This window comes from Macaca mulatta, chromosome 2 (genome assembly GCF_049350105.2).
Source record: "Macaca mulatta isolate MMU2019108-1 chromosome 2, T2T-MMU8v2.0, whole genome shotgun sequence".
In the NCBI taxonomy this organism is placed as follows: Eukaryota; Metazoa; Chordata; class Mammalia; order Primates; family Cercopithecidae; genus Macaca; species Macaca mulatta.
Window position 1 is genome coordinate 197,821,975 of NC_133407.1, and position 26,315 is coordinate 197,848,289.

At 33.8% G+C, this 26,315-nt stretch overlaps 1 protein-coding gene across 4 annotated transcripts in view; it reads left to right on the plus strand.

The window, feature by feature from the left end:
- The window catches only part of GBE1 (1,4-alpha-glucan branching enzyme 1), a 263,149-nt gene that overhangs the window by 144,218 nt on the left and 92,616 nt on the right, over positions 1–26,315 (plus strand). For all 4 annotated transcript variants that reach the window (NM_001266287.1, XM_077991016.1, XM_077991015.1 and 1 more), the window contains 3 exon segments: positions 16,628–16,743; positions 19,811–19,938; positions 24,743–24,841. In NM_001266287.1, the coding sequence (NP_001253216.1) occupies positions 16,628–16,743; positions 19,811–19,938; positions 24,743–24,841 (343 nt within the window).

Genomic DNA, 26,315 nt, shown 5'->3' on the forward strand with positions numbered 1-26,315 from the left:
TTTTATGTTTTTAACAGGCTAAATTGGGAACTTGTCAGTGCTCACGATCCAGTTCTTCAAAATTATAAAACTAAACTTGAAAGCACCCTGGTCACCTCTGACCCACTGTGGAACATGGTGCCCACCGTTGAAGAGGAAAGTGGTGCAGTTCTTTTCAGATAGAGCCACCTGCAGGCACAGGTGTTACCCCAAGCCTTGGAGCTTCAGACAGCTATGATATTTTGTTTCTGCCAGCCATTGTGATGACTGTACCTCTGAAGTTCCTGGGCCATATTCAAACCTTGTCTCTCAAAAGTCACATTAGAAATATATATGCCACTCCCAATTTCTCAAAAATGTTATTCTTTTTCCTGTTGTAATAAGATCATCAACTTTCAAAGAGGTCTTTTCGAATTATGTAGTGTTTATGGATTATGAGAAACCAATGTAGACCTTTTGTTTATGAACATGGACAAAATTTTATTCACAAGAACATATTTGTCTTCAACTACTTAGTACTCTTTCAACTTTAAAAGAGATACTTTTCGGTTTATTGTAAAACTATTGCCAAAGACTAACAGGTGTCTGTAAAACAAAGGATTCTTGAAATAATTCACTGACTAACATGTTATATCAAAGGTCAAGGGGTAGTATCCTTGGATGATGATGACTTAGTATTGCTATTGCTCTAGGGAAAATCTCAAAATTTGAACCAATGGACAGACATGTGACATCATAATAGTTGGAAAAGTAAGATTATTTTGAGAAGACTTTATACTTTAGAGCAATACTAATTTTTGTGTAATCCATTGTTTTCTTGACATTTTCACATATTTCTGTGCCTATTGCATTATTTGCTCACATTTATATATTTATTTGAGTACCCTTTTACTCTTTCTTCCTCATTTATCCCTCTTGTAAACTGGCTGTCAATAAATTTCAATCACATTTTTATGTTAGTAACAAGTCTGAGTGCCAAATTTGAGCTATACGAGACTGTTGTGAACAATTTGTATGTTTACAATCTCTAACATCTGCACTAAAATGTTCTAATACTGCCATTCTTTCCAAAGTAGGTTGGACCATTAGCAACCAACAGTATCAACAGTGAAACACTTTATGAAGGTATAAATGAAAAGAGAACATTTGTGAATAAGTGGGCTCTAGAAAAGGCAAGTTTAAGAGGATTGCCGTAAAGTCCATGAGCTGCTTGTGACAACATCCAAAGCTTTATTAACTTCACCAATATATCAATAACAAGCAAAATAACAAAAGAAAGCAAAAAAGCAAAAAAAAAAAAAAAAAAAAAAAAAAAAGTCCTGGAGAGCAAACATTAGAAAATAAGATTTTAGAAGTCTAGACATATGTTAACTGTAATCATTGGTATATTTTCCATGTCTGAGAGTAAAATCCGACTTTAAAGTTTTTTTGTTTTTTTTGTTTTTTTGACTTTGAGCAGTGTTTTTGAGGGTGGACAGACAGACAGATGTAGACCAGTGTTCCAGTCCTTCACTTGTTTGCCCAAGTGATTTTGGAAAATCACTTAATGTCTGTTTCAGTTTCTTCATTAGTAATTAGAGGATAATAACCCCTTGATGGGGTTCAGGATGTGTCACCCCAAAATTGGCCACGTTGGCATATTGCTGGTTTTGAGTTTTCAGTAAAAGGCACTTGAAAAACAGGCACAAGAAGGACACTGTCATCCCCCCTTTTTCTTCCTGAAAGCAGATGTAACACCTATGTAAGGGCTGCCCTCCTTATACCAGGAGGAAAGAAATGTTCTATCACCAGAGATGGGACTAGAGAATTCTGTACAAACAGACCTTGTTAAAAATAACTCTACTCTTCCTTTAGTGTCTCATTTGTTTTAGTTACTTTTTCATACTTGTGATTCTCCAGCATATAAGCATTCAGGTTTTGCTACTTCTTTGAGTCAACATTTCCTTATGAAGGCTCTTATATTACATAAATTTGTATGCTTTTCTCCTGTTAATCTGTCTTATGTCAATCTAACTCTCAGACCCAGCTGGATACCCTAAACAGGTAAAGGTAAAGATTTTGCCTCCCCTCTACCCTACCAAAAGTGTAATAAGAAAATTAAATATGATTATATGGATAAAGCACTGGACACATTATGGATTCCCAATAAAAGATAGTTTTCTCTTCTTTATCCCAGCATGCAGACTGCCAGCAGCCAAAGGGGAGAGGAAATCATCTTAAGGAGTTAACAGATATATCATAACTGACAGTTGTTATCTCATGTAATGCATTGTTTGGGGGTCATTGAATAATGTTCTGGGAAGTGTTCACAGTGACAGTTCTACATGTCGGTGAAATAGCAAATATCACAAACGTATTCCGTGACCTTTAGTGAAGGTTGAAAGAGGTTTTGAAAATGTAATTTAGGAGGGCTTTTCTGAAAAGGAGAAAGATAGCGTTGCACAAATAAGCGGCTTTCCTAAATGCCTGATTTAATCAAATAATAACATTCAGAATTTATATTTCTTAAATAAAATACTTCTCAAGAAGGGTTTTCAATGGAAGAAGCACAGTGGATTTAACTAGGTGGTGTTTCCCCTTTCTTGCCTTGTGCAAAGGTACTGACATATGGCATAGCTCATAAGCAGAGATTACAGAGGAGGAGGTGGTAGGGTTGAGGTTACAAATTCCTTCATATTGGAAATCAGTGGTTTAGCATAGGAAAGTTGAACACTGACCCAGAAAACCCTTGATGGTTATATGGATAGTGACAGGCTGACATGCTGAAAGAGAACATCAGTTTCAGTGACTATCCAATTTGGTGACTTTCAACAACATGAATTTTGGTATAAGAGGGTTTAGTTCTAAGGACTTGTGGGGCTAATAGGCAAATTAATCATAGGTGAACAGGAGCATAACATTTCTTGTGTAAGCCTGGCTCTTCTTATCTATGATCTTCATTTATCTATACTTTTTATGCTGTCCTACAATAAAATTTTAAAAATAATAACAAATACAAAAAAAGTAATAAATGATAAAAATTCTAACATAGAAGTTGGATTAAAATAAAGCTTAAGTGTTAGGAAATTGAGTTAGAAAAGAGTTAAGAAAAAAGAATTAAATAGTTCCCAATTGCATAATAGATGACATTTTAGACTTGACTAAGGTCAAATAAAATGATTTTTAAACTGGGAAACATTTTGGCAAAATTACATGATGAATAGGGTAACATTATGCAAAATAAATTAAAGATAAAAATACATAAATTTTAAATAATTAAAATAATACAAGACAAAATGAATAATCAGCAGAATTATTTGCCATATTTATTTATTTTTTGTTTCTGTTTTTATTTGTTTTTGAAACGGAGTCTCGCTTTGTCGCCAGGCTGGTGTGTAGTGGCTCAATCTTGGCTCACTGCAACCTCCGACTCCTGGGTTCAAGTGATTCTCCTACCTCAGCCTTCCGAGTAGCTGGGATTACAGGTGTGCACCACCACGCCTGGCTAATTTTGTATTTTTAGTAGAGGTGGGGTCCCGATCTCCCCACCTCATGATCCGCCCGCCTTGGCCTCCCAAAGTTCTGGGATTACAGGCGTGAGCCACCACTCCTGGCCTGCCATATTTATTTTTTAAGTAAACTTTATGAAGAGATAAACAATAGTTTTTCCCCCATTTTTAGACAGCAGCAACTATCAGTTCTAAAAAGAAAAATAATATTTGTACTTTTTTGAATAAAATAAGGCACTGTGAATTTTAAATCAATTTCTGTGAGATTCTAAACAACTTTTTCTTTTCTGTGCATGATTCACCATAATAAAGTGAATAAAACCATAAATGGCAATATGGTGTAGCCTGCAGAACGATGATATGTGTCATTCATTTCTTCATTTTACAAATATTTACTGTGTGGTTTCTAAGCACCAGGCCAGCTGCTAGGCTCTGGGAATCCAGCAGCAACTAAATAAACGTGACATCCATACTTCTTCAGCATAGATTTATTATATTGAGGAAGATTGATAATCAGTTTAACAAATGCTACATAATAGCACATAACTTAAAGTAAATAATAATAAACCAGAAAAAGATCACATAAATGCCAAACAAAACATAACTGAGAGTGATATGGTTGGCAGAGTAACTGGGTGTCCAGAGAAGTCCTCTAAGAGATCATATTTGCATGAACTCTGATTGACATTTGGACTGGTGTCTGACTCAAGGAAATAGAATTCTAGGCAGAGAGAATAGCTGGTAAGAAGTACCTGTGGCTGAAATGAGCTTGTCTGTGCTTCAAGAACAGAAAAAAGGACACTATAGCTGGTCTTTAGTGGGCAGTGGTTGAAATATTAGACTGGATCAGATTATACTGGACCTGTAACCAGGACTGTGTACTGGATTTTATTCCAAGTGAAATCGGACTTTGTTAAATAGCGCAGGGTCTTCCTGCCTGGGCAGGATTTTGACCTGAACATAAATCATTATTCTTAGTCTGGCCATAACACTGTACATTTGCAAAACCATTATTCTCAGTCTGGCCATACACTGTACGTTTGCAAATGGGCATGGGCATTGATGGCAATGTATAGCACCTGGTGCATCGTTTTAGCCATTCATCCTATGTCATTATATATGAAGAAGAACCCTAAAACATTCCATGGAGCTTTAAAAAGTATATAACCTTTTAAAGAAAGCTCATTTTTAAAGCATAGACTGCATTCTCTAAATTTCACCAGATATCTTGATGTTTTGGGGAGCATAGACTTTTATTTCCTAGATTTTGCATCACTAGCATTGTAAATGCAAGGTTTGTTCTAATATTTTGTTTTGTCTTTTATAAACATATCAGTTTACCTTTTACTCCGGAATATATTTGTCTTTATTTTACCATAGAATAGCTGTTTAAATTGCTGGCAAGAAGCAGATAAATGTAGTAGTTAGCAGCTTTGATTCTGCAATAAGAGACCGGAGTTCACTGGCCAGCTGTGTGGGCATGTGAATGTTACATACTAACAGTGGTAAAATGAGAATTTTAATTGCAGGGGTCTGCAAAGGATATTGCTTGTGGGCCGAGTGTGACTGCTGCCTGTTTTTGTAAATAACGTTTTATTGAAATATAGCCACGCCCATTCCTTTACATGTTGCCTATGTCCTCTTTCTCCCTACCACAACTGAGTTGAGTCATGCAACACTGAGACCTTACATGGCCATGAAGTCTAAAATGTTTTTTTCTAGCTCTGTACAAAAAAGTGTGCCAATCTCTATTATTATGTGCACCTTTGAGGGTTATTGTGGGAATTACATGAAATAATTCATGCAAAGCACTCAGTACAAGGCCTGCCATTTATTTAGTAAGCATTCAATATATATTTGTAAGTATTAGAATTTTTACACATTCATTTTTTACTGTCAAATAATCAGGTCAAATTGACTGTCATAAATATGCACTGTTATGTGTGTATCTTTAGAGGTAAAGCACCCAAGCTTGAGGAGTATTTTTTTTAAGTAGCCATATTTTGGTGACACTTGGCCATTTCTGCATTAATAACATGCCTGGATGTTGGAACTTCTATTTTGGCCACTAGTTTATCCTTGATTCGGATATTATAAATTATATATATGTAAAAGTTTTTGGTTATATTACAGCAATATGGGTAGATTGTTAAATTAATCATTGCAGAACCCTTTGAAAATCTAGGCAGCAATGTGCAAATGCAAAATTTATAAGTGGAGCAAACAAAAAGAAGCTGATGATTCCTTAAGGATACTGATGTTTTTGTGGTTTCTTCCTTTTGTTGTCGTCACCAGAGAATTATATTACATTTGGGGAAATTTTCAATATTTAATCATAAGCATTTTTATTCCAATGTAGGCCATACATTCACCAATATGAACTTACTCTCACTAGAGGCTGGCCATATTTCTTTTTTGATTTAAAAAAAAATCGAGGTATATGTTTGCATGAATGCCCATGTGTGTTAAAACTTGTAATAAACAATGAGGAAAGGCGATCAGTGAAGAGTTTAATGATTTTACTTCTTGTAGTGTTAAACATGTTCTGAAAGGTCTAAGACAAATTGTAAGCTGTGGGGGGAAAGGAAGAAAAGAAGAGGAAAATGTATTATTTGGACATTTCAATGAAATAATTTCTTATTTAAGTTTTCCTCATGAAAATACGACCTTTGTAGGTTTCCAAAAAGTATCATAATCTTTGCTTATGTGCCTTTATTTTAGCGAAGAGTTTTGTTGTTCTTAATTTCCGGTTCCATTTCCAATGACTATGAAAACATTATTAACTTTATATATTACTTTTTAATTTGTTTATTTTTACTGCTTCAGAGTTAATGTTGTATTTAAAAGATAAATTAATCCCAGCAGTTTGGGACACCGAGGTAGGCAGATTGCTTGAGTCCAGGAGTTCGAGACCAGGCTAGGAAACATGACAAAACCCTGCCTCTACACAAAATACAAAAATTAGCCTGGCATCGTGGTGCACTCCTGTCATCCTGGCTACTTGGGGGCTGAGGTGAGAGGATAACTTGAGCCCAGGAGGTCCAGGATGTAGTGAGATGAGACGGTGCCACTGCACGTCAACCTGGGCTAGAAAGTGAGATCCTTGCTCAAAAAAAAAAAAAAAAAAAAAAGTTAATGTTTTATTATGTGAGTGTCTTAGATTTCTATGTACATTATTTAGTTCAGGTCAGTTTGTTCAAAACTAACATAAAGATATGGTTCTTAACATTTAGACAATAATTTATGATTACATTGGGGAAACAGGACTTACTTGCATGAACCAGTTTGTCTCTTGTTTTCTCTCACATGACATTCAAGTAAGAAATAAGATTTTGTGAACCTTGTGCTGGGCTTTCAATTGAGATTGTGGGATGCGGTGCTGGTTGAATTTGGTTTTGTAATATTTTTGAGTGTGGATGTCATTTTTTTTTCAGGCCATTAGTCTATCATTGTCTAAGGCACATTTAATGTCATAAACTTTGTGTCTGTATTCTAGTAGAATATAGTGAAATTATTCAAATTAGTCTGCATGTTAAAACTCAGAAATGTTAATGTTGAATTAATTTTTCAGTTTTAATTTAAATTTATAGGCCAGACATAGTGGCACACGCCTGTAATCCCAGCACTTCGGGAGGCCAAGGTGGGTGGATCACTTGAGGTCAGAAGTTCAATACCAGCCTGGCCAACATGGTGAAACCCTGTCTCTACTAAAAATACAAAAAAATTAGCTGGGCATGGTGGTGGGTGCCTGTAATCCCAGCTGTTCGGGAGGCTGAGGCAAGAGAATCGCTTGAATCTGGGAGGCAGAGGTTGCAGCCAAGATTGTGCCACTGCACTCCAGCCTGGGTGACAGAGAGAGACTGTCTCAAAATAAAATAAATTGAAATTTATAAAAATATATAAGATGGAGATCAAATAATCCAGTATCCTCTTCAAAAATTATCACACTGACGTTCAGAGAGATTATCCGTTTATATACTGATTTTTGCAAAATTGTCTAGAACATTATTTTCTTGATTTCTAATTCAGTGTTATTTCATTGTGTATTAGAAATGCTTAGTTAATTTTCATTAAGTGAAGTATAACATAATTTTCTCACGAAATTCATCAAGACAGAGTACCTGATATCTTTATTTTTGCAAAATCATATATAAATATGTGTACTTAATGAATTATAAGCAATTCCTAGAATTGCTTGACAGGCTTTTACATTTGCTTGTGCAATCAAGATTAAGAAGGAAGAGAGGCTAACAAAGAGGAAAGGGAGAGAGAAGAGGTTAGAAGAGGAAAAAGGAAGGAATGAGAATAAGAGACCATATGAATAGCTAGTTTAGGAATAGAGGAGCCACAGGGAGTAAGGAGGGAAGGAATGCATTCTCAAGGCAGAGAGAGCAGAGTCTGGGATGAAGAGGGCAAGAATTGGGGCATGAGTCAGCCAAGAAAAGATGAGACTTGGTACGGAAGGAGTATCGAGTGGGAAGTTCCTAGATGTGTTTGCTGCTGGAAAGACTGTCTCAGAAGTATTTTCTTAGAATAGAAAAATTCTGGAGAAATGTGATTAAAACAAGAAAGAATAGTTAAGCATTATGTAGGGAGTCAGTCACACAAAATTAACACATAAAGAAAAATGTCCTTTTCTTATTTCTTCTTCCTCTCTTCCTTTTGTTTCTGAATGTTTCTGTCCCTGTGAAATTTGTATGTTGGAATTCTAATCTCTAAGGCGATGATATTAGGAGGTGGGGTCTTTGGGAGGGCTCCACGCTCTGAATGGGTTTAATGCTCTTAGAAACGGGACCCCAGAGAGCTCCCTCACTCTCTTTCTACCGTGTGAAGATACAGTGAGAAGTGGGCACTTTGCAAATCGTAAGATGATCCTCATCAGAATCTGACCATGCTGGCACCCTGATTTTGGACTTCCATCCTCCAGTACTATGAGGAATAAATTTCTGTTGTTTATAACCCACTCTGTCTTGGCAATTTGATATAGGAGCTTAAACTAAGGCAGATGGTTAATTTAATAGATACCTTTCCACAAAATCTGATTTTGTTGACCATGTTGAATCTATCTTTAAAGGAAGTCCTATGTTAAGGACTACAGTAGTGAACTGATAGTATGTAATAAAAATATATTCCTGCTGTGCCTGTCAAAAGTGGATCGGGGGCTTTTCTGAACTAATGTAAGGTGATTTCCAATAACTTTGAATGAGTGTTATATCATCCAATTTATCCTATGGGCTTCAACTTTCACTATCACTTTCTGAGAAGCTTAGCTTCACTTCCTCAGAATAGATTAACCATTTCTCTCTCAATACAGTCTCACACTGCCCTGTTTATTCTTTGTGTTATTAATCACCATTGTAATTACATGTGTTTGTGTTTGTAGTTGTAAAATGTCTGTTTCTCCTGTTAGACCCTCAACTCAGCACACATTGATACTCTGTATTTGCTATTCATAGCTGCATCCCCAGCACCTGGCATTGTGCCTGGTACAAGGCAGGTAGTTAAGGAAATGCATGTTGAATGTACAAATAGGTAAATACAATAAAATTCTAGGAAAAGTAAATGCTGAATTTAAAAAAGGGATTATTTAGCTTTGATATTAGCTAAAACATGCTTATCTTTATGGTTTATTTCAGTATGAGAAAATCACAACTAATAGAACACGTTGATATATGACAGCCATAAATGTTAATTTATATGTAATAAACAAATATTCAAAATTTCTTTATTATTTAATAGGAACTCTCATTGATTGGCAGTATATCAAACACTGCCATCGCATTATACCCATTCCATTTAATCCCCATTCAGGAGGGTGCAGAAATTATCTTCCATTTTACTGTGTGGAAAACTGAGGCTTAGAGAAGATTAATGCAGCTACTATGACCACATATTAAAAGTATGGATATGTGGAAGTTACAGGGTTGTAAAAGATGTTGTGCCAGGGAAATTGCCAAAAACAAGAGATAATTTTTAATGTAGTCACGCTGAATGTGGAGTATAAAATTGTAGTTAAGAGGCAAGGTTTTAGATTCAAAAGGTTGAGCTGTACCTGTATCTATTACCTGAGCGACCCTGGGCATGGTTTTTTAACTTTTCTAAATCTCAGTTTCCCAAACCATAAAATGTCATATCACAGCCTTGTTAAATGAGGCTGTGTAACGTGTGGAGTCTGGAAGCTAGTAGACACTTGGTGACTTTGAATTCCTTTTTTCTTTCTGTATAATATCACATTTCTCCTTTCTATTCTGCTCCACTCCAGAAAGCCCACTGAAAGCTAGCTCCTTTTGCTTGTGGGAATGTATCCAAATATAATTAGAAAGATATATTATTTAGCAAAGCTAATGCAAAATACCATTGAAGAGTGATGTTTGAAATTTAAATATAATCATTAGCAGACCCTATATATTTTCCTTGATATCCTACTCCTAGAACACACACACATGCATGCATGTGCACGCACACCATTCATTTTTTGAAGAACTGAGTGCCTCTGTATTTTCACCTTGCCCTACCTCAATTGCTGTACAGCTAGTTTTTCCCAGTTCATCTCCGCTCTAAAATGCTTATCTATTTTTTGGTCTCAAAGTACATTGTTGCATCTTTAAAATAACTTACATAGTATTATCCTAAATGTCTGCATCTTTATATGCATTATAATATGATTTTCCTTGAATATTTTCCTAAAATATCATTTGGAGGTGATAGTGAAGGAAAATCCAGTTGTAGTGTATTTAAAGTCAGTAGTCTGTAAAATAATTATTTCAGACTGGAATAAAAATCAGTTTCCAGATACTTTATGTTTGTATAAGATCTTCATTCTAATTTATTGTTGATGCTGATTAGAGCCAAGCATCATGGCTCAGGCCTATAATCCCAGCACTTTGGGAGGCTGATACCATTGAGATATATGTATTTCTGTAAGTTGCCTCAAGTCATCATTTAAAATAAAACTGGCTAAATATAAGTAAATAAATACATACACAAAATTGTAAATTTAAGTGAGATAATGGGAAATTATCAAATTGAGGGATGTATTTTTTCAATCATAAAATTATTTTAATGGCTTATTTATTTATTTTTGAGATGGAGTCTCGCTCTGTCTCCAGGCCGGAGTGCATTGGCACTATCTCAGCTCACTGCAACCTCCACCTCCCAGGTTCAAGCGATTCTCCTGCCTCAGCCTCCCGGGAAGCTGGGAATACAGGCATGCACCACCATGCCCAGATAAATTTTGTTATCTGTGGTTTCACCATGTTGGCCAGGATGGTCTCGATCTCTTGACCTTGTGATCCTCCTGCCTTGGCCTCCCAAAGTGCTGGGATAACAGGCATGAGCCACTGGGCCCAGCCAATTGCTTATCTAAATATGACAGTTAATCTATTAGAAATAAATCAGAAGAGAAAAAATGAAAAAGGAGTCTATGCATTGTTAATGTTTCCAAACTTTTACCTTTAAAGGAAGCTCTTAAAAGATGATTACCAATTATGGTAATAATATGACATTTGTCATGATGTATATTACATATGATCAAGTCACTGTCACTTGATTTGAACTAGTCATTAGCTTTATTTTATAGATAAAGTAGGATTTTTTAAACTTGTTTGAAAAACATGAGTGTCTGTGTATACTATGTCTACATGTATGTACATTCATGTACTACATAACATTTTAACAAGCAACCACATGTAAGATGATGATCTCATAAGATTATAATACTGTGTTTTACTGTACCTTTTCTGTTTAGATATACAAATACTTACCCTTGCATTACAATTGCCTCCAGTATTCAGTACAGTAACATGCTCTACAGGTTTGCAGCCTAGGCGCAATATACTATATACCACACAGCCTATGTGTGTAGTAGTAGGCTAGCCCATCTAGATTTGCATAGGTGTGCTCTATTAGAGTGGGTTGTCCTTTTACACTTGTCTTTTTCCATCATTTCAGACTATTAGCCTTCACTTTTGTTCTCACTACTGTCCACTGTCAGTTCCTACACACACACACACGCACACACACACTCTTTATGTACACACACCCACCGTCGCAGACACTTCAGGTTTGCCTTTTGCTAATCTTACTTGACAGATAACCAATTTTTAAGAATACAGGTTAAATTAGAGAAGAACATGATTTGGAAATTTCTCAAGTATTTTATTATTTTAGTAAAAGTCTGATTGGAATCATTTAGCCTATGAAAGCACCATATCATCCTTTTCTACTTATTTCCTAGAGAATACCTGATTGGAATTACATATAATACAAATAGAGTTAATTTTAATAAAGTATTTAATATGCTAAGTACAATTTAGGCCTTATGGGAAGAAAATGCTTTATTTTGTTAATGGATGTAGATAACTGGAGCTCAGTGGATATAATCTGATTAAACAATATATTAATTTACATAAAATAAAGTTGCACAGAATAAAATCCAGAAAATTATGTGATATCGAAAAGAACTTCAAAACCATAATTTATAATAACTACCTACATTCTGAAATTTCTATTATTACAGATTTTTAGTAGTTGAATGAATAATTTGTCTCACTAGAGTTTTGTGCTACTCATTATCTAATAGTATTTGAAATTAATATATACAATAGCCTCTATTTAATTCTCAGTGTCTAAAAATCCAGATATGTTTTATTTTATTATTGATGATACTGTTATCTGCTACTGGATATGAATTACTACTTTTTGATCATTTCAAGTTTTCTCTTAATTCCAGTTGGCTGAGTTTGTAACATAACTTATACAAATTATGAGCAAAACATAATATTTTTAATTGTTGGTTAATTTAATTAGAATTAAATTGATTAATGAATTCTTTTAATTTTTTAAAGTAAACCAGGTAGTTCGATGTTACCCATTATTATATTAAACGGTGATATTTTAGAATATCTTTCTAAAAATATGTCATTTTTATTATAATTTAAGGCTTTTTTTTTGGCATTCTATACCTTTCTCGTCTTTCCTCACAATCTACTGCCTCAGTTGAAATACACAGATCAAAACATGAGGTTTTGGATTCATGGTTTTATGATGTACTGTTTAATACACATTCAGCCTAAAAGCCTACAGAATATCTAAGAGGAACACGATTTTTTCCTTTATATTTTTTTGATATTTAGCAGCTGCTTAGTAATGTCTCTTATTTATTAATATACAATATTAGTAGGTTTAGTAACATCCAGTGAACTAAGTTGCAAATTTTGAAAATCGCAGAGGTTTTTCTGGACCACAAATAAATAGAACATTAGGCAAATAAGCTTGGATTACAAAATGCAACATTATTAAATAAATGTCATTCTATTTGATGATAGTTGCTTACTGAGAAAATTTGTCTATATTTCATTATAAAGATTATTGGCAGAATGTGAGACAATCAACAGTTTTTGATTTTAGGGATATTTCCTAAAAACCTTAGTATTGGAATTATCTGTGTGACAAAATTTCCTTAAGAAATCCTAATTACTTGATTACAGGTTGAATATTTCAGACATCTAAGCCAATTAGAATCATGATTATTTTGATTGCCAGAAATCCTTGAATGTATGTATTATCCATCGATGTATTCAGTTTCTATATTAGGCACCTTTGATTTAAACATTTTTTTAGTGGTTTATGATTCATAAGAAAGTCAGTTGCATTTCATTTTTTTTTTCTGGATATTAGAGATTTTGTTTTGCTCCAAAAAATAGATTGGGAGTGCTCTAATCAGTTGACTATGCACAGTACAAATAACACAGTGCTGGTTTCTAATATATGTGTTAATTAGTTTAAGATATAAAGCTAAGAACTAAAATGGGTTACTTCTTAAACACATTCATTTTGACCAATGAGGGGTGTGTGTGTGTGTGTGTGTATATATGTGTATGTATGTATGTGTGTGTGTGTGTATATATATATATATTTGGCATCACCATCTAAAAGTTAGCATCTAGCTCCTCCAATTGTTCAGAAATTAGGCTTCTGGACAGTAAGTGGTTTGTAAGGACAGGCTTTAAAAGCTGTATGCCAATGGAGTAATCTAAGTCCAGGCTTGTCTGTTGGAACGCACCAACATAAAACTGTCTTAAATTCTGCTGTATATTTTTATGAGATTCTAATCAACTGGATATATCAACTGTGTTATGGGCTGTTTGATGACATTTTGAGGTAGAAAAAGTAAATTGCCTTTTTTATTGTACTTTTTACCAGACATTGTCATACTGTGACTCAAGGCAAACAATTCGGTTGAGGTGATTCAGTTCATTTACTACTAGAGAGCACACTGGACAGTATTTCTAATTCAGTCATAGTCTAGAATACTTTGTACTCCTTTTTCTGTCAACACCCCACAAAAGGAAAAATGGAATCTATGAGCTTGAATTTGGAAATTATGAGAGTAGAAGTAATATTGAACATCTTTCAGAAATCAGTATTTTGACTGGTGACTTATTCTTTAAGCTTGCTCTATTTCAAAGACAAATCTTAGATTCAGTGAACTAGTTCCTTCCTGTATGAGATTATTGTTTTCATGGTCCATGTGACTGCTGTAGGGTGGGGTGCAGAATAGGGTACCTCTGCTGGATGTCCTTCCATACTTGGATTTTTAATGTGAATTTAAGAATCTTCCACTTGATTTTGAGGTCTGGGTACCCATGAGACAAAATGATTAGGGAAGAAGTTTTTTCTCCAGTAATGTGCACTAAGTATTTTATAATTATATACATAAAGGTTGTGCTTTTGTGCAGAAAATTTAACATAGCATAACTAAGACTACTATCCTTAGAAACTGACAATTTATTTTTTCTTATACAACAAAGGCTAGTTATTTATAAAATGTTACCCTTATAAGACTGGTTATTTTTGCATAACTGATACTAATAATCTAGTTTTAGAAAGTCGACTTAGCCAGAGAATTAATGCTTTAAACTTTTGCTTTGAACTTGCTGCTACTGACTTTAAAATTTTATATTTGGCTTTTTCCTAAATCCATTTCCTGATATTTGGTTAAAAAAATAAAACTTTTTGGATTTTTGTTCTTTACTATTTTGTTCTAGATAGTTTACTTTCATAAAATTTTGTCTATTGTATTTCATTAATGATTCATAAAATATAAAAGACATTAAAAGCAGTAAAAATTTGATTTATCACTTTAATCTTGAAGTAGTTTTTAAAAGACTCTTTATCATTTTTAGACAATGTGAAAGAGTATTTCAGAGATCTGAAGAATAGAATGCGGTTTTTAACCCATGAGAACTTTTCAATTAGATGCTCCATGGTCACTATTGTTTCTTTTCTGATTGTCACTGGAATTTTTTTTGTTGTTCATACACGCCAAGAATCTGTCTAGTGACATAGTTATCCCCAAGTGTGTCTTTTTATTTTAATATTTTAAACACAGTTTATTTCCTGTTTTGGTCAAGAATAGAATAGATTAAATATTGTAGTAAAAGGAATCAATAGGACTTTCATTACCTTTGACTTTAATGAAATCTGCTGTGACACTAGGCAATTCTTTCTTTTCAATGATCAAGTTCACATCGTTTCCTTCTTCTGTTTTCCATTGAATTGCAATATAATTCACTTATCTTTCCCTTTACTTAGAAGAGTGTATTCTTTTCAAAAAATTATTTTCAAAGGATTATTTGTATGCAATTTTATTCAAGTCTTTCTGAAATTCTCATAGCAAACTCATTAAAAAATATAGATATATGTTTGGGGACAGGGAACTCTCTGTATCTTCCTTTCAATTTTTCTGTGAATCTAAAACTCTGAAAAATAAAATGTATTAATTATAAGAAAACTAGAAACAATATAGTAATGAAAATTCCTTTGCAAAATAGAGTGATTTTGATCTTATGCAGTTCTAGTATATCTGTTTGTTTCTATTCATTTCTTCTGTTAAACAGGATTTCCCCCTTAAACCGTTATGAATGTGCAATTATAGAACCATAAGCAAATACTACCTTCAAGATTGCTTAACCTTAAAATCTTGAACCTCCTGTCTCCCTTTGATATCTATTAGATTGCTTGGATTTCTTTTCTTTTCTTTGTTTTTTTTTTTTTTAACTTAGTAAGTTTTCAAAACTCAAAGTAACTTATTTAAAACAGTTAATTACTAACAACACTCATCTTTCCCCAAAGTTTGGATTTACAATTCTGAAGTTAATTTTGATGACTTCATCTTCATTTATGTCAGATTGTTCTTTAATATATGCAAGGTTTTAAAAATACATAAATTTCAACTGGGGTAAAGATTTGTGTACACTATTACGGAGCTTTGCCATTAAACTAAATGAGGTATTAAAGTCTTAAAAGCACAGTTATAATAAGATAGAGAAGTCAACCATACTATATGACTAAAGAAAATACTAATTGATGATGCCTTCGTTTCACTTGTCCAGAACAGACTTGTTTCGTGTGGTGTTTTTAATTGAGTTATACAGTTTCTTTGTTTTCCTCTTTTTATGGATGTAGGACTCTGAAACTCATAAAACTTTGGACTTTATTAAATGTGATTTTTGTTAATTAGGTTTTCTTTTTTTACCTCCACGAAACAACAGTCTAGTCAATGTAATGTTGCTTACCATGTGGTTGATTTTCTGTTTTTATCTTTTACTTTTTATTCTGAATCATATCTGTTTGAAATTGTAGCAGGAGGAACTATTTTAAGCAAAAAGTCATTGAAAGTACTTTTTGTACTGATAATGAAAATGCATTTTATGAAAGGAGAAAAATCACATAATTATGGTTATATTACGTGAAAATCCTTTTTAAAAATTCGGGAACTGGTAATAGATTTTATTCCTTTGCTTTTTTTGAGCACTACTATATAGTAATGACTTTTGTGGTTGCTGAGAACACAGCATTGAATAAGACGGGGTCTCTGGTTTTAGAGTTCATGTTAAAAAATTTTTTCCCTAAATTTTCTTAGATATTAAGTGACTTTGTGGACTATAAAAATTAATAATTTTTCCTTTTAGAATGAGTTTCATCAGCCAGCTGAGATTCTTATTAGTAGTTTTGTGACTTTTATATATGTTATATTTCTTGAACATTATGGTTCTTGAGATAGAGCCCTATAATTTTAGTTAATAGCAAACATTTATAACAATTAAGGAAAATGCTCTTTACATTTTGCTTAAATACATATTCCTCTTATATTTTAGCTGGGAAGTTTTAAGATTCCTTCTGTCAAACATAAGATGGTGGTTGGAAGAATATCGCTTTGATGGATTTCGTTTTGATGGTGTTACATCCATGCTTTATCATCACCATGGAATGGGTAAGTAACCTGATATAATCAGGTTTGGGGTCAATTGCAGAAGCTGCAATAGCCATTATGCCTTGATTTTTATTAATTCCATTACATATGCTCTCTTTGTAGTAATTTATTATCCCATTTTGGCAATAGGTAGAGTGTAGTACATTTTATAAGTAAACAAAAGATAATCATTTCCTTTGAAATGTATCTACTGGATATGCTATCATTATTGTGTAGCTTAAAATTTTTTTGACGAAACCATTTATTATAACACCTTCAGGATGTGAACACTACAGCACTTCCAATTAAAATAAAAAATAATAGATGAGAACAGTTGTGAATGCATAGGTTTTTACATATTACACATGGAATAAAATATGTATTTTAATTATAGATTTACCTGGTTAAAATTAAATTATAAATTAATTTGAAATTAAAAATATTTATCAGACTCTCAGTTTAAAAGTTGTAGAGGCTGGGCATGGTGGCTCACACCTGTAATCCCAGCACTTTGGGAGGCCAAGGTGGTGGATCACGAGGTCAGGAGATCGAGAGCATTCTGTCCAACACGGTGAAACCCTATCTCTACGAAAAATCCAAAAAAAAAAATTAGCTGGGTATGGTGACAGCCACCTGTAGTCCCAGCTACTCGGGAGGCTGAGGCAGGAGAATGGCGTGAACCTGGGAGGCAGAGCTTGCAGTGAACTGAGATCGGGCCACTGCACTCCAGCCTGGGCAACAGAGTGAGACTCCGTCTCAAAAAAAATAAATAAATAAAAAATAAAAATAAAAGTTGGACAAAGAAGTGGAATCACAGAATACTATTCCCTCAATAGATGATATGGGAACAATTATTGTTGTTGTTATTATTATTATTATTATTATTATTAGAGACAGAGTCTTCTTCTGTTGCCCAGGCTGGAGTGCAGTGGTGTGAACTCAGATCACTGCAAACTCCACCTCTTGGGTTCAAGCGATTCTCCTGCCTCAGCCTCCCACGTAGCTGGGATTACAGGTGCCTGTTATCATACCCGGCTCATTTTTGTATTTTTTTTAGTAGAGACGGGGTTTCACTATGTTGGCCAGGTTGCTCTCAAACTCCTGACCTCAGGTGATCTGCCCACCTTGGCCTCCCAAAGGGCTGGGATTGCAGGAGTGAGCCACCGCACCCAGTCAATTATTATTATTTTTCAATGGCCAAATATTCACCAGCAATAAACAGAAAAAAGTTAAAAAGGGTGAAAAACTTGACTAATTGACTAAATCTTGAAAACTGACTACCAAGGAAAGAAGCTAAACATTCAAAGTGTGCTACTGCTTGATCTTACTCATGATGCTGCCCACTTGAAATGTTCCTAGGAAAAAAGTTGCATCTGTAAAACACAACAGAGTTCATTGATACCCACTTTCCAGTTTTGGTGAAGCTGACTTATGATATGCAAAGACAAGCATGGAAAAAGTTAAGAAAAATCTTTTCCTAGATTTAAACACCTACATGCCCCTGCAGAAACTCCCTCACTGAGAGAGGAGTATATTCCAGTGATTCGTGGTATTAGAGGAGTGAACCAAAGTTTATGGATATGGGATGTGCTTTTCATGGATAGAGAATCCAAGAAATGGTTAAAGAAAAGCATTCTGAGTTATTTAACATTTTTTTTCTCCCTTGGAATGAGAGAGGAAGCAACAAACAAAATTCCTGAAACCGCACAGCAAAAGATCAAATAGAATACCAGAAAAGTTGAGATAAGGCAATTAATAACAAGCACAGTATTTAATTTATAAACTCAGTGATAAAGAGAAATTTATCAGGAAGTGATGAATTTACCTGCAATTTACTTACATACATGAAAAAAAAAAAATGGTTGGACTCATAGTATTCTATTTGCAGAAGCAATGTCTGCCAAATTCTTACAAAGTGTGACTCAAACATTTGCTAGTTGAATGGTGGTTGCCAAGGGCTGAGGAGTGGAGGAAATGGAGAGATGTTGATCAAAGGGCACACTTTCATTTTAAGGTGCATAAGCTATGTGGAATCTAATGTAACTATGGTTAATAATATTAGTTGGTATTTGATGAGAGACAACTTTAAGTATCGTTACACACACACACACGCACACACACACAGTAACTACGGTGACGGATGTGTTAATTTGAGTATAATAACAGTACACATTGTATACCAATATCAAATCAGTACCTTGGAAACCTTGAATATATACAATTTTTATTTGTCAATTAAACATTTTAAAATTAAAGAATGACAGCATCAAACAAAAGTGAGAAACTTGATAGTTATATTGCTGCTGAAATACAAACATGAAAGAACTTGAAGAATAAGAGTTCCATAATTATACTTGAAAATATCCCTCAGCGATAGAATCCGGCAAACTGAGAAAAAAAAATCAATGGAAATTAGATATAGAGAAACAGGATAAAAGGCTGACGTTGAGCACAAATTTGATTTTATTATAACAATAATAGTAAATTACTGAAAGAATAGAAAGTAAATGGTATAACCGAAGTAAGTGAAATGTGCTATAACCTACCAAGGTTAGGAGGTGGGAGAAGAGGAGGCAGGAGGAAGTTTGAGAATATATAATCTCTTTATCATAGGGAACTCCATATTGCATAAATTGAAGTACCTGTTTGAAATAATATAAATATTGTGTCTCAGTTTTATGATGGTTTTCCTATTTTCTTTTCCTTACCACAAAGGGATTTAATACAAGCTAACATTAACATCTTAATGTGACAGAAAATGTATCAAAAATTATTTGATATTTAGAATTCCCTTTAGTATGATTTCACTTTTTTGCCATATAATTTAGCTAAAATTAAATTAAATCTTTAAAGTGCTTTGTTTTTCTCATGTCTGTGCATTTGTCAAACAAAATTGATTTGCAGGATTGTCTGAACCCTGAATGTTGACATGTAGTACTTTTCTAAGTCAGTATATTTGCTCATACTTATGTTATTAAACTGCTACAATAACAAAATTCATATAAAAAACTAATTGGTGGATGTATTTGTGCAGAGTTAAGACTTGCTTTTTAACATAATATATCCATATTGATTTTCTTTTTCTAAGGTCAAGGTTTCTCAGGTGATTACAGTGAATATTTCGGACTACAAGTAGATGAAGATGCCTTGACTTACCTCATGTTGGCAAATCATTTGGTTCACACGCTGTATCCAGATTCTATAACAATAGCTGAGGTAAAGCCGTCGTGAAGTCTTACCTTCTGACCCCCTTTAATAGAGAGCATGCTGTCAGCATACAGTATTTGACTAGTCAATCTCGTGTTGTCAATAATTGCATAAATGAAATCCTACCCTGTGTATAGTGCAGCTCTCTTGTATGGGTGGCACATTATTTAGAATTCACTGTTTCCCTATTAGAAGATAATGTATACTAATTACTTGTCACCATTCTATTGTGAAAAAAGAAAATGCCAGTGGTTAGAAAGTTAAATGTCCTAATCAGTGGACAGGCCCTTCCGCTATGAGACCTTCAGCAGAGAAAAGAATTGAATATTAATGTGTGTCTGTCCATTTATTATTTTTTTTTCTTTCTTGGCTCAATCATTAGACACAGGATGGATCGCTGCCTGCAAGCTTCTCTGAGGCCTTTCTTGTTCTGATGCGATTACCTTTCTTGTTTATGTTATTGCTCTCAGATTGCCAAATGTTCACTGGTTATTCATGATTCTTGAAAGTTCATGATTAACTGTCCCAAAGCTGCACTGTAATGATATAATTCTGTATATGCATAATTGACAATTCCCCTCTTGGTGATAAATGTGATAAATTAAGAAGTTTGTTAAATGCTTATGCTAATTTAGATTTAGTGCTAAAATCCCTCTGGTTTTCTAAATTCTCTAACTAAGAATTATTATTAAAATTGAATTTAGTGTGTTAAAACTGTTCTATACAAAGTATAGTGGTTGGCATATAAAAATAGTACGACTACTGTCAAAAAGAGTTAGAATTAAGGTGTGTTTTTACATTGTTGGCGTTTAGTTTATTGGCATGAAATGGAATAGTCTCCTTCCTGTAATATTTATTTTTTGCATAGACTGTTTTAATACCCACCGTTTCTCAAAATCAGAAATCTCTAATTTTATAAATGGTATGATTTCATTGCTTGAATAGAGGAGAATAATTTTATTCCCTTCAGGCACTTTACTTCCTAAGTATTTTCTGGGAATAGAGCAGGAGCCCTAAATTCCTGAAATTGGTTCTTATGTACAATTCAAAAACAACAACCTGTCATACAATTTAGACACCCAGTATTATTTCACAGTCATGACCTACCTACATTTGATCATAGCACATCTTACTAATACTTGTGCTAATTCTTTTTGTGCTGAATATCTTTAACATCATTCAGAGTGTATTTTAAACTTTTGTCTTCTGTATATTTGAATTTTGTTTGTCAAACATCAAAAATTTAATTAGTTTGTCAGTGATATTTATGGCAATCCAAAGAGATATTACAAATGACAAATTATAATTAATTACAATTAATGACAGCACAAATCAAAAGTGGGTACTGAAGGAAAAGAAGCAATGATTTAATACATGAAAGTTAAAATTGTTACATTGATCTTTCCATTCATTTCAAGTAAAATAGTCTCATCATCTAGGGAGCTCTGGTCTGATTATCAGTGTTTCTACCAATGAAACTGAGACTTTAGCCTACTTTATATTACTTGGTTTTAGATTTTTTAAAATACAAGATGTACTTTCAATTTATTCTACTTAAATTGAAAACTACTTCAATTTCAGTACATCACTTTTCTGTCTAGTGGGAGTCTCTTCCAAATGTAGAATTGATCCCTATGAACCTTTTTTTTTAAGAAAAGGAATGTGTTTGAATGGATAAGCAATATACATTTATTTAAATTCCTTTAGTAGAAATATGAATTTATTTATAATGACAATAACAAAAAATTGAATTTTTTTGTATTTTGCTCAATGTATCTACCATTTTACATTATTATATTTGCTATATTAAAACATTTTTGATTGACGCATCTTTCCCTCTGGAATGGTTATAAGTGCTCTTTATATAGTAAAAAATTAGAACTATTTTAATTTCATCCCAAACACAGAATCATTTTCATATGCCATATGAGTAGGCATCAATTGTTTTATATTTAGAGTATGTTTATTTTGATGATCTTTATGATTTACCTTTTTTTTCTTAAAAATTTTAAAAGAACAGTCACTAACTTTCCACTTTCAAAAGGAGGGCCAAAATAATTCATATGCATTAATGAGGCAGCTTTCTAGAAATCAGATTTAGGAGTCAAGACTGTATGATTGTTACCGAATCACCAGGGGTTCAGTCTAGGTCCTGCTGCTTGCTGCACAGAAAGCCAATCACTGAGACAGTGATTATCGCCGGAGAAGAGTTTGATCAGTCTCAAATCCACCTCTCTGACCAACTAAAATTAGAGGTTTATATAGTAAGAAATAAATGTAACAATGTGTAAGAAAACAGAACTAGAGAGGGGTAAGGAAGCAGTCAGGAGGAATGACTGGTCTGGCATCTCATTGCATGCCGTGATTTGGTGAACTTCAGTTCTTTGATACATTTTTTTGAGAACCTTGAGGGACAAATACAGGTTTCAAGCTTTTCAAAAGGATTAATTTCTACGTTTATCCAAAAAAATCTATCTATGGGATGATTAGGTTTCATGATGACCATATGTTTTTCTTAGCAGATTCTATTTCCTAAAACTACATTGAGACTGGATATAGAACATGCCTTAATATTTTCTTGAGAAAATTTATCTTGATCTTTAATACCAGCCCATCACCAGTCATTCTTGACAGTTTGGTCTTTGGAAACTCTTTTTCAGAAGGCATTGTGTCTGTAATTCTAGTTCCTAATATGGAACCTGATATTTAATACATATTCATCCAATCCTGTCTGTAGAAATGTGACTTATATTTTGATAAATAGAATGGTTGAAATGGCTTCTTTTCTACTGATCATCTTTTTTCTACTTTATAAACCATAAAGAGCTATGCAGAAATAAGACATTACCGACAAACAATTTCTTATGGATGTATTCTACCATATAGCATATTTACTTATACTTTCCTTCCATAAGAAAAAAAAAAAGAGGCATTTAACTTGAGTCTCAGAGAGCTTATGGTATCTAATAGTCTTTTACAGGAAGTGAAGGATCATAATCTACGGAAGACTTTGGGCATTGACAGATATAGAAAAGCTTGCAACAAGCACATTCAAGGGTGAATATTTCAAATTGGCCGAAGTACTTAGTAATTAAAATGAAATAGTGGGAAATAATGGTGGAAAGATGTCTTTCCTTTCACTTTCTGCGCACTTTAGTTAATGATCACAACGACATCACGTTGTCATTTCATAGTTATAAGTATGTTTATGTGTATGTAGGTCCTAGTTTATTAATCTATGAAAGTCAGATATTATGTCTTATCTTTTAATCCTTCAGAGCACCTCATTCAGTCACTCAACAGATACTTACTGAATAACCTGCTTGTGCCAAGTATTATTAAACTATTCTAGATTCTTGGGGTGTATCAGTGAACAACAACTATAAACTCTTGGCCTCGTGGATCTTACACTGTAACAGGGAGTAGGGGAGTAGCTAATTGGATAGTAAATCATATAGTAAATGCTTAATGTGTAATTGTTGAATTGAATCTGAAGCTAAGGAATTTGAACTTTCAATTGTTGGATATTGAAATCTATTGAAGGGCAGACTGTCTCATAAGATATGAATTTGGCAACAGTTAGTATAAAGAGAAGGTAGAGATGGGGAATGCATTTGAATATGGTCTAGGCAAGCAGTAATGAAGATTACATAAGATTGTGGCTGTGGTAATGGACCAAAGGAAAGTAACTTATTTGAAAGATATTGTGGAATTAGAATTGATAATACTTAGCGCATATTTTCCTAATGTTGTCTTAATACTATCTTTTGTTACATCTGGGTCCCTGTACCAATCTTTGAAACCCATTTTTAGGTTAATTTTATTTGATTAATTATTGGATTACTAATTGTCTAGAGTAGAAAGGACCCTCTGTCAAAAAGCCTGATATCTGAATCTGGCTCTACATTAAGAATCCTCTATCTCGACTGGGCGTGGTGGCTCATGCCTGTTGTCCCAGCACTTTGGGAGGCTGAGATGGGTGGATCATTTGAGGTCAGGAGTTCAAGACCACCCTGGCCAACGTGATGAAACCTCATCTCTACCAAAAATATAAAAAATATTAGCTGGGAGTGGCGGTGCGCCTGTAATCCCAGCCATTCGGGAGGCTGAGGCAGGAGAATCGCTTGAACCTGGGAGGCAGAGGTTGCAGTGAGCTCATATGATGCCACTGTATACCAGCCTGGCAACAAGAAAAAAAAAAAAAAAAAAAAAAGGATTCTCTATCTTGAGAGGTCCCTTCACCTCAGTAAGCCTCCGTTTCTATATCTGCTAAATGAAGATAATCCCTACCTAATCTCAAAGACCCTTTCTAAGTGCAACCTACTTTAGTAAAAGCTGCTGCACTGTTTCACTGTTAATGTACTAACTCTACATTCCATTTCATCAAAAGCTAGTGTTCACAAAAATACACTCCCTATCAGGGCTATGTATAGAAAGAACAACTATAACAGATTTATGCCACATGTATTGTTGTGCTTGGTGAAAGCAACAAAACTAATAAATGTTCTACAGTAGTTCAAAAATAAGAAACTATGTTTTAGCAATAATAGTTTTACTCTTTTGTGTTCTCTAGGTGATACTAAAGAAAAGAAACAAATAGCTTCATGAGATCAAAGTTTGCCTGGAGTGAAAACATTAAGCAAAAATCTTTCTGGGAAATGAGATATGCTATCACAGTTTTATCGACTTTTATGTTACCAAAGCAGCCCCAAAATATATGCCCCTATTATTGTTTTCATTTATTGACCTGGGCTTTACTGTCAGAATATTTACTAAAAGTTTGATCATTATGAACTGACATTCTTTGTTTTAGGATGTATCAGGAATGCCGGCTCTGTGCTCTCCAATTTCCCAGGGAGGGGGTGGTTTCGACTATCGACTAGCCATGGCAATTCCTGATAAGTGGATTCAGGTAAGAGTCTATGTAAATATTTTTTGTTTCTGCGAATACTATGTTGCTTCATTTATCTTTATTTCTTAGTTGTGATCATTAGTTACAGATATTATAATTGAAGTATTAAATTCTTTCATTAGTCTGTCGATTCTTATGCTATTTAATAAGGTGCTTCTCAAAATGTTAAAAGTTCTGATTTAAAGTATTCATACTTATTCAGGCAAAGGGAAAATATGATTAATATAATGTTAGCTGCATAAATGGAATTTTGCATTATCAATGCAATTATATGAAACTTCAGTGCTCTATATTTAATACACATTAGACTTCATTAAAACATTCATTTATGCCTACAGATCATGCATTAATGTAAAAGCTACTCCTTAATTCCCAGTACTTGCTTAATAGTATGGTTTTTCCTCGACAGATTTGGATTGGGTTCATCCATTCCTTTATTCAGCATTAAAAAGTCCTTACCATGTGTCAGACACTAGGAATGAATACATGGTACTTTGCACATCATTTATCAATAAACTTTTATTAAATTTAATGACAGTTCAAGTAGTTTGGGTTTTTTTTTCATTTAATGTTTGCCTAAAGGACTAAAGTCATTATGTAGACTTAGGTTTGATACAGAACATTTCTTAGCAGCCATGTCGACATTCATGGGCTGAATATGTATAAGGAGTCAGATTGTGTATAAATAATCATAGCTTTCTGATGAGCCCTTTACTTCAGACATGAACTGGTGCCATGAGACCACAGTTGTAGAAGGGCTTAGTTTTGTGTAGAAAAACCATAGAGCCTACTCTTAAGGAAGTGGTTACTATAATCATTTCTTAGCTGTCTTCCCTGTCTCCCCAGGCAATTTGTGCAATGCATAGCTCTGACATTAAACTTTGACCAACGTAACTTCTGCTCCTACATCTATAATGATTCCTTAAACATTATCAGATCCAAAAGCAAATATTTTATAAAGATTTTTACTTAGAAAACATACAAACAAACAAAGGAGTATTCTTCTTTCATACATGGGAAGGTAGCCTTGTATTTGTTACTTTAAAAAAAAATGCTGTGGTCTTCCAGTTTCTCACCTTGGTATAAGGTTCCTTGTCGGCCCCATCTCTTACTATTTCTAGTTTTTTTCATGTAGATTTTTTTTCCTCACAAGTGACAAATCTTACTTTTTAACCTCCTGCTAAAAGCCTTAATCATTCTTTGTTCACATTCAATGATCTTTTAAGGTGTACATCAACCTAGAATTATTTTTCAGTCAGTAATAGCACAAAGTGAGATATTTTCTCTCTCAGTATTCATGGTGGCTTAAAAAATTGAAATTTAACCTAATAAACATTTTATCACGTTGTATGCTGAAGGTAATGTATTAGGCAATGTATCATACTTACTAATCATACATGATAAACTCTAAGAATCATAGTTATCAAATAGAAAAATATTTTATCCTAAATTTAGGATATGACCATCCTGTTTT